This window comes from Meriones unguiculatus, chromosome 5 (assembly GCF_030254825.1).
Source record: "Meriones unguiculatus strain TT.TT164.6M chromosome 5, Bangor_MerUng_6.1, whole genome shotgun sequence".
In the NCBI taxonomy this organism is placed as follows: Eukaryota; Metazoa; Chordata; class Mammalia; order Rodentia; family Muridae; genus Meriones; species Meriones unguiculatus.
The window spans coordinates 46,365,903-46,375,169 of NC_083353.1; the positions used below are offsets into that span (position 1 = coordinate 46,365,903).

At 41.1% G+C, this 9,267-nt stretch overlaps 1 protein-coding gene across 1 annotated transcript; it reads left to right on the plus strand.

Annotated features, from left to right (window-relative positions):
* The first annotated feature begins 5,155 nt into the window (after positions 1-5,155).
* Positions 5,156-6,100, plus strand: LOC132653998 (vomeronasal type-1 receptor 54-like). Its single transcript, XM_060383309.1, has one exon. It carries the CDS (start codon positions 5,156-5,158, stop codon positions 6,098-6,100), a length of 945 nt encoding a protein of 314 aa, XP_060239292.1.
* The last annotated feature ends 3,167 nt before the right edge of the window (positions 6,101-9,267 follow it).

Sequence of the window (9,267 nt, forward strand, 5' to 3'; positions counted from 1 at the left end):
GGACCTCAACATAAAACCAGATACTCTAAATCAGTTGGGAAAAAAGTGGGGAACAGCCTAGAACTCATTGGGACAGGAGAAAACTTCCTGAACAGAACACCAACAGCACAGGCTCTAAGAGCAACAATCAATAAATGGGACCTCATGAAACTGAAAAGCTTCTGTAAAACAAAAGACACTGTCATCAAAACAAAACGACTGCCTACAGATTGGGAAAGAATCTTCACCAACCCTTTATCTGACAGAGGGCTAATATCCAGTATATATAAAGAACTAAAGAAGCAGAAAAGCAATAAACCAAGTAATCCAATTAAAAAATGGGGAACGGAGCTAAACAGAGAATTTTCGGAAGAGGAACATCGACTGGCAGAGAAACACTTAAAGAAATGCTCAACCTCATTAGCCATTAGGGAAATGCAAATCGAAACAACCCTGAGATTTCACCTTACACCCATGAGAATGGCCAAGATCAAAAACTCAAGTGACAAAACATGCTGGAAAAGTTGTGGAGAAAGGGAAACCCTCCTCCACTGCTGGTGGGAATGTAACCTTGTACAACCACTTTAGAAATCCATCTGGTGTTTTCTCAGACAAATAGGAATAGCACTTCCTCAAAATCCAGCCGTACCACTCCTAGGCATATATCCAAAAGAGGCTCAAGTACACAATAAGGACATTTGCTCAACCATGTTTGTAGCAGCTTTATTTGTAATAGCCAGAATCTGGAAACAACCCAGATGTCCATCAATGGAGGAATAGATACAGAAATTGTGGTATTTTTTCACAATGGAATACTACTCAGCAATCAAAAGGAGGAAATCATGAAATTTGCAGGCAAATGGTAGGATCTAGAAAAGATCATTCTGAGTGAAGTATCCCAGAAGGAGAAAGACAAACATGGCATATACTCACTTATATAGACCTATAAGATATGATAAACATAAAGAAAACTACACACCTAAAGAAGATAATCAAGAAAGCAGACACGGGCAAAGATGATCAATCCTCATTTAGAAAGACAAATGGGATGTGCATTGAACGGATAACAGGGGTTTACCGCAAAAGGCATCTGAAAGACTCTACCTAGCAGTGTTTCAAAGCAGACACTAAGACTCACAACCAAACCCTCGGCAGAGTGCTGGGAATCATATGAAAGAAGGGGAGTTAGTATGATATGGAAAGGATAGGAGCTCTACAAGGACCAAATATATCCAGTTATAAGGTCTTTTCTGAGACTGACTCTCAACCAAGGACCATCTATGGATATAACCTACAACTTCTGCTCGGATGTGGCCCGTGGTAGCTCAGTAACCAAGTAGTTTTCTAAAGTAAGGGTAACAAGGACTATTTCTAACAGGATCTCAAGAGCAGGCTCTTTGACCTCCCCACACCCCCAGGGAAGGAGCAGTTCTGTTAGGCCCCAGAGGAGGACTTTGCAGCCAGCCCTGAAGATACCCGATAAAACAGGGTCAAATGAAGGGGGAGGAGGTCCTTTCCTATCAGTGGACTTGGAAAGGGGCAGGGAGGAGACCAAGGAGGGAGTGTGGGGTTGGGGAGGGAATGAGGGAGTGGGATACAGCTGGGATACAGAGTTAATAAAATGTAACCAATAAGAAAAATAAAATTAAAAATAAAAGTATGAGCAAGTCATTACGGATTATGGATGGGAGGTAGCCTGGGATGGGGCTGTGAGGAAAAGGTAGTTTAGAGGGTAAATATCTGCCTGTCCTGGGTGAAATAGGACTGTTATAAAATCTATCAGGTGTCTGTGTCTTTTATTGATTGTGATACAGGTCAGGTGTACTGCCGTGATAATTATAGGATAATAATAAACATTATTAGACCGTACAGTTAAAATAACAGCAAGAAGTTAGGGCTGTCATAAACTTTCTGATCCCTTTCTCAGGTCTGGCAGGGGGACTCTAAGTGTGTGCTCAGCCCTCCCCAGATGGCTGTTATCCAGGACAGAGTGAGTGAGATCAACAGGCAGGGAAGATCCCCCCTGGGATGCCACATTTCCATGCTCCCCTACAGGAACCTGTCACCTTCCACAAGCAGTAAAATTGCAGGCTGTAGAGATGCATTAAATTCTCCCTCAGCCTAAGCTGTGCAGGATCTCCTCAGGCGCACAGTCCTCCCGTGCTATGTCCATCTGGGTAAGTGCTCTGCACCCAGGGCAGAATCAGAAGGTGGTAGGGACCCAGGCAGTCTGTGGGAGGAGGAGCCCTGGGCTACTGGCTGTGGGAAGTTTTCAGCATGTGCAGAGGAGACACTGAGCTCTGACAGCCCCTCAGCACAGGGGACTGTGCCCTGCCCGGACAACAAGAATACTTTTCCTCTTAGGATATTTCCTGCAACTCCTAAAATTAGTTAATTTTTTCTTTGGAAACATCATTGTTTCATATTTACATTTTGTTTTAATTAAGCAACTCACAGTGAAGAACTACATGAATTATCCTTATATGTAGAATATTTTAGTGGTTTAATTTGTGTACCTATTATAAAAATTGATGTTTTTAATTTCATATCTTCATTAAATCCTTTTACTTTTCTTATATTCTTACCTGAAACAAAACTATTTGTGATGTAAGTCACTCTGTATTTTGAGTAATTAAAAGTAATTCCAGTGTGTTTGGAAGGAAATCTCCTTACTGTATCACTATCTAGTAGAGAACATCGCCTACTCAGTTTCAGGAATTTCACGCAAATGCTCTTGGCTCGTGGTGCACTACACAGTAAAACACGTCCTCTGAGAGGACGTCCTTGAGGAGGCGCTGGAATGCTAGAAATTTTATACACAGTGGATACATGGCAGTTTCCCCTGCTGTTGCCTAAAGAGCCAGGATCCAAACCCCAAGAGCTTGAGAGGAACAAAAGTGAGAACCTTGAGAGCACAGGGGACTGTGTTCTGCATGGGCAACAAGAAGAGTTTTCCTCTTAGGATGTTTCCTAAAACTCCTGAAAGTTGGCTTCTCCTTTTTCTCCTTCTCTTCTTGCCTATTCCGTTTTGTTTCTGACATCTGATGAAATTGACATTGGGTAATCAAACGGATCTATTATATAAAGAGCATGGTAATGCAATGGGAATCACTCAGTAAAATGTATTTACAGCTCTGCTGGTACATAGAACTCAGCATATTAATCTTGTAGAAGTTTCACCTTTCCTAATGACTCTTTGCCATTCTATTTTAGAAAATCTCAATTTAAATTTTTTAGGTTATTTTGTTATGTGTGTTACACTTTTTGGGTGTTTGTTTTGTTTGATTTTGCTGTGTCTATATATTTGTATTGCATGCATGCCTGCTGCCTGAGGACCTCAGGAGTTTGTGGAACCCCTGAACCTAGAGTTGCAGATGGTTTTGAGCTGCCATGGGAGAGGTGAGAACTGTACCTGGGGCCTCTGTCAAAGCAGCAGGTTCTCTCCACACCCAGCACCTATGTTTACAGTCTTTAACTGGCCATCCACCTTAGCTCTCATTTTTTAAAGTTACTTTTCATCTTATGTATTTTGTGGAATGGGGTAGGATGTGTATGTCACAGGACACATCTCAGGGTCAGAGGACCACTCTTTGGAATTGGTTCTTCCCTTCTAGAATGTAACTCATCATGACTGGAGGGCAGCACTTCTGAACACTGAGGCTCCCTCATTTCTCCTGCTCTGAGCATTTACTTAGCTGGTGCATCGGGTTTTGTAACTCAGGCACTTTTACTTTCCCCTCATATCTCACATTACATATAAAATGAAACCATCTTATACCCTTGATATTCAAATGATAATTATTTCTTTACTATTTGACTTCATTTTTATATTATTGCATAATTTAGGATTATGATACTTGAATTAAACTAAATACTTGCATTGCATGAGAAAGAACTTTCAAGAAGACCCTTCATCAAATCTTCTGATGTATATCTGAGGCTTTGGTCACCTGAGTCTGAGAAGCATCACTGCTTCCTCAAGGAGGTATGAAATCCTACACACCTGTGCAGCCCATCATTTAGGATGAGTTGGATAATTCTTCTTTCATTAAAACCTCACAATGGGAATGGCCCTCAATCTATTGTAATTATAATTCTTAATAATTGTTTGCTTTCAAATGTGGAAAGAGACAAAACTTAGACCACATTCCTGGCAGCTTCTGATAACTGATCACTTCTCATGTAGGATTTTGTTCTGCTGTGACATCAAAACATATTTCAGATGCAGTTACAATGTGAGATTCACAAAGAAGGCCTAAAATGCTACCAGGATGCTTTGGAAAGGATTGCTTGGGTAGTCTATTGTGTTCATACATACTCTTCTCTGTTTGGGGCTGGGAGAAACCAAACAGATGTTTTTAAAACTGTATTAACTATCCCAAGTCACAAACATAAGGAACCTTCATGAGAATAAAGCCAGCAGCCTACACTTCCAAAGAGTTCGCCCTGTGCAGGGAACACCATGTTTGGTATGTAGACTTCATCTCCTTACAAATCTCCCTGACACAGGCACACAGATGTCATATGTTCTAACGCTGTAGCTCAGCCCCAGACTGCTCAGGGTCACACACAGGATATGGCAGGAGTGAGTATTATGTAAAGAAGTCTGGATTCAGAGTTTCCACTCCTAAGGCTCCCTGCAGATCCACATGACGAGCACAAAGTCTGACGTAAATGAGCAGAAGAAAGAGACTGGAATAAAATGACTCTGGGCCTGTTTAAGACAAGGGCACAGCTTCATCTGAGGATCTTATTTCTACTTTCTTGCAATCCTCATTGAACTTCACCAAAACCTGCAGAGCTGCTCTGTGTCTGGCAATCAACATGATGCAGATGAAAGACAAGTAAGACATTGCTTTTGCCTCAGGAAACCTCAAATAGGAAACAGTAGGAAAAGAAATATTTTCTTGACACATGACAATTGTAATGTGGGAGAAAGCTTCTATCTGGATGGGGCATATAAGTGTCAGAACAATGGAGAGAGTGGGCATCCCTTCTGGGCACTTTGAGATGAAGGCAATCTTAAGGGGTATAAGGCAGAGCTGTGAAATAAACATCTTTCTAAGGAGAGTGGAGCTGCCATTGTCTGCAGCTGATGATCAAGGCTAGACTGGTGATAAGGAATCTTCTTGCTGTTCTCCCCTCACAATTGCTACCTGCTTCTTTCAGCCTTAAAATGAACAAAATCAACAAACTGTCAGGTAACACCAAGGTAAGAAACACCATTTATGCTGGAGCTGGGATTGGGCTCTCAGGCAACAGCTTCCTTCTTCTCTTCCACATCCTCATGTTTATTCGTGGGCAGAGGCCCAGACTCACTGATCTGCCCATCAGTCTCTTGGCCCTAATCCACATACTGATGCTGCTAGTCGTGAGTTTAGTAGCTTCAGACATTTTTATGCCAGGGAAGAGATGGAGTGACTCCACATGCAAATTTGTTATGTTCTTGTACAGGTCTTTTAGGAGCCTCTCTCTTTGTGCCACTAGCCTGCTCAGCATCCTCCAGGCCATCACCCTCAGTCCCAGAAGTTCCCGTCTAGCAAAATTCAAATGTAAATCTCCACACCACATGCTAGGTTGCCTTCTTTTCCTGAGTATCTTTTATTCATCCATTAGCAGTCCCCTTATAACATACATAACTGCAACGCCTAATCTGACTTCATCTGGTTTTACATACCTCAGTCAATCTTGCTGTATTGTGCCCATGAGCTACTCTGTCCATCACACATTTTTTATATTGTTGACCTCCAGGGATGTCATCTTTGTAGGTCTTATGACCCTCTCCAGTGGGTACATGGTGATTTTCCTATGCAGACATAAGAACCAGTCCCAGCTTCTCCACAGTGCCAGCCTTTCCCTCAGACCATCTGCAGAACAAAGAGCCACACGGACCATCCTGTGCCTCATGAGTTTCTTTATGGTGATGTACACCTTGGACAGCGTCATCTCCTACCTAAGAAGTATAGATGATGATCTGATTTTGTTTTGTGTCCATATTCTCACAGTCCATGGCTATGCCACAGTCAGCCCATTTTTGGTTCTCAGTACTGAAAAGCACATGAGTAACATTTTTAGATCCATTGTATGGAAGGATGTTAAACATCATATTACTCAGGTATAGGTAAGATTCCTTAAGATAAGCCAGTATTCTGGCATTAGAGCTATGAATTGTAATGTAGTTTACATGAGCTTCAGGTTAAATGAAATTACAGAGTTGTCTTTTTGTTGTTGTTAAACCTATTTCTTATGAGATGTGTGGATGCTACACATAAAAGACAAACCACATGCCAGATACATGAGTCTTTTGTACTTCCCAGTGTGTCTTTTGGGGAGACATAAAGTGACTGTCTTGTTAGGGTCTGGATTATCCACAGCAATTTATAATACATGACAGCTTATGATAGTCTTCATTTATTCAAATCCCTCAGCTATCTCTGTTTTGCCAAACGAGGTTTATAAATAGTTATTATTATAATTATCAAGTATCCAGAAATGTTCAAATCACTTAGCATACACACACACACACACACTCAGAGTGAGAGACAGAGACACAGAGAGACAGAGACAAAGACAGACATAGAATCTATGTATAAAACGCAGTCCTGATGATGGATAAACAGAGTTCAGCTTCTCTGCACTGGAGTGTTACTCCAGCTTTAAAAGAGAAGGAGATTCTGCACATGGTCCCACACAGATTGGCATGAAGCCACCGTACTGACTGCAATGAGAGTCTAGTCAGAACGAATTCTGTGTGGACTACTGGGAGCATGAAGAGCTTGGAAACTTTCTAGGAGTGGAAACAAAAGCAGACTCTCATCCTCAGCTCAGGAGGGAAGGCCATGGGCGACTTGCTGGGTGGAGGCAGACTGTAAAAATGTAATCAACGCCAAGCAGTATGCTGAAGATGGGAAATTCTTGTGTTGTGTGTGTTTTACCATAATAAAGATGTGTTCAGTTACCTTAACCAAGCAGTGAAGTATATTTTCCCTGAAATAATAAAGTGAACAATGGGGATGGAGAGATGGTTCAGGAGTTAAGAACACTGGCTGTCCTTGCAGAGGACCAAAGTTCAATTCCCAGCCTCTAGATGAAGGCTCACTACTGTTAGTAACTCCAGTTCAAGAGGATCTCATGGTTTCTGGTCCTGCAGGCACCAGGAATGCATTCATGCACACAAAATAAAAATAAATAAAACTACTAAAGTAAAATACAATTTTAAAAATGAAAAAAAGTAAAAATATGATTTTTCAAGTTTTAAAACATGATAGATTTTCTTGAATAATGAGGGTTTTCTCATAGTCCTCATCTTTTTAAAACTTCTTTCTTCATTATACTTTATTTAATTTGTATCCCCCCATGTGGGTCCCTCCCTCCTCCTTTCCCAATCCCCATAGTCCTCATGTTAATCTCAGGTCCTCAGAGCAAGCAGAGGAGTTCATCTGTAAGACCTGGAGTGTCACTGCTCAGGAGTTCAGGATGGCACCCTTCCCAGGAACTCTCACAGACCACAGCTCGATGCCAAAGGAAGAGGTTTTATTGCTATTGAGGTAGGGTCGCCCCTCCAAAGACAGGAGACGACCCTGAACATGCATAGCACAGGGTTTTTATACCTGAAAATCAGATCACTCTGCTCTATAGTTTACAGAGGGTTGTAGATAGTTTACAGCTGGTTGCTTCTCAGAACAGTTCACCCCGCCCTTCAAGAGCTCTCTGAGCATGGCTTCAATTCAAATAATCACAGTTGTTTCTCATTCCCAGGTGGCCCCTCACACCTTTGAGATCCAGGTTGCATCCCAGCCTGTGTTCAGACTTTGAGCAATCTTCAGGCCTGCCAGCCTTGGCTACAGTGAAGTAAGGCCAGCCTGGGCTATATTATAACCTTCCCCAAAAGCAACAGAATTTAATTTGAAAAAGCTCTCAGCCTCCTCTCAGCTCCAGTGCTATTGTAATGCCAAGTTCATGGGAACCTCAGAGACAAAACAATGCAATAGCAAGAGAGCTTTATTAAGAGAACACTCAAACTCCGGAAGCAAGTCTCACTGATGCAGCAGTAGAGAAGTGGGACCTTGAGCCCTGAGTGAGCAGGGTTTTTAAAGGGAAAGTCTGTGATCAGGGGGTTTCCATGAGAACAAACGGGGGGGCACATATTTCTATGACAGCAAATGGGGGGCATATGCCTTGACATTACAGAATTAGGTAAAACTTAGAGGGCTGAGGTGACCTCTGATTCACAATTGCCTAAGGCATATGCTTCTCTTAGGCACAATTGCCTAAGACTTATGATCACAATGGCTATTCTTTTAATCTATATCTGAAACATGGGGAGAATTTTCCCACCTGATTCTCAACCAATTCTCATTGATTATTGCCAGGGAGATTGTCTCTATTTTCTATGAAGTATTTATTCTGTGATATTTCCTGAAAGCTGTTGCTAGGAGAGTTAACTTTGTTTTCTACCAGGTGCACATTTTGTGATTTTTCCAGGTACCTGAATTCAGCTTCAGGTTAAGATGGCTCTTTATTTCAAAAATGGAGTTATACTCAGGCTAAGTATATCCAGGCTAACTTAAACTCTTTATTTTTTTCCCTTGCAATCCTTCCCTTGCGGAAGGATTTTCTTTTCTGGTCAAATTTGTTGGATGTTCTATAGGCCTCATGTATTCTTATTGGCTTCTCCTTTAACTTGGGGAAATTTTCTTCCATGATTTTGTTGAAAATATTTTCTGGTCATTGGAGAAGGCAGTCTTCTTTTTCCTCTATTCCTATTATGCTTAGGTTTTGTCTTTTCATATTATCTTTGATTTCTTGGACGGTCTGTGTCAAGAATTTTTTGGATTTAACATTTTCTTTGACAGATACATCGATTTGTTCCATTTTATCTTCTACACCTGAGATTCTTTCTTCCATCTCTTGTAGTCTGTTGTTTATGCTTTTCTCTGTAGTTCCTGTCTTCTTCCCTAAATTCTTCCTCTCCATTATTTCCTCCATTTGTGTTTTCTTTAATATTTCCAGTTCTATCTTCAGGTCTTGATTTGTTTTGTTTACTTCCTTCACCTGTCTGATTGTATTTTCCTCTTTTTCTTTTAGTTCCTTCAACTCTGTTTCTTTTACTTCTTTCAGTGATTTAATTATTTCTTCTCTGAAGGCTGCAAACTGTTTGGCTGCATCTTCCCATATTTCTTCATGGATGGCCATAATCTGCTTGTCTTTAACTTCCTCCCTTTCTTTATGGATAGCCATGATATTTTTGGTTTTATCTTCCTATAATTCTTTTCGTATTTTATTTGT

Coding starts and splice junctions, on each gene's coding strand:
- LOC132653998 (XM_060383309.1), top strand. CDS start 5,156: ATGAACAAAATCAACAAACTGTCAGGTAACACCAAGGTAAGAAACACC.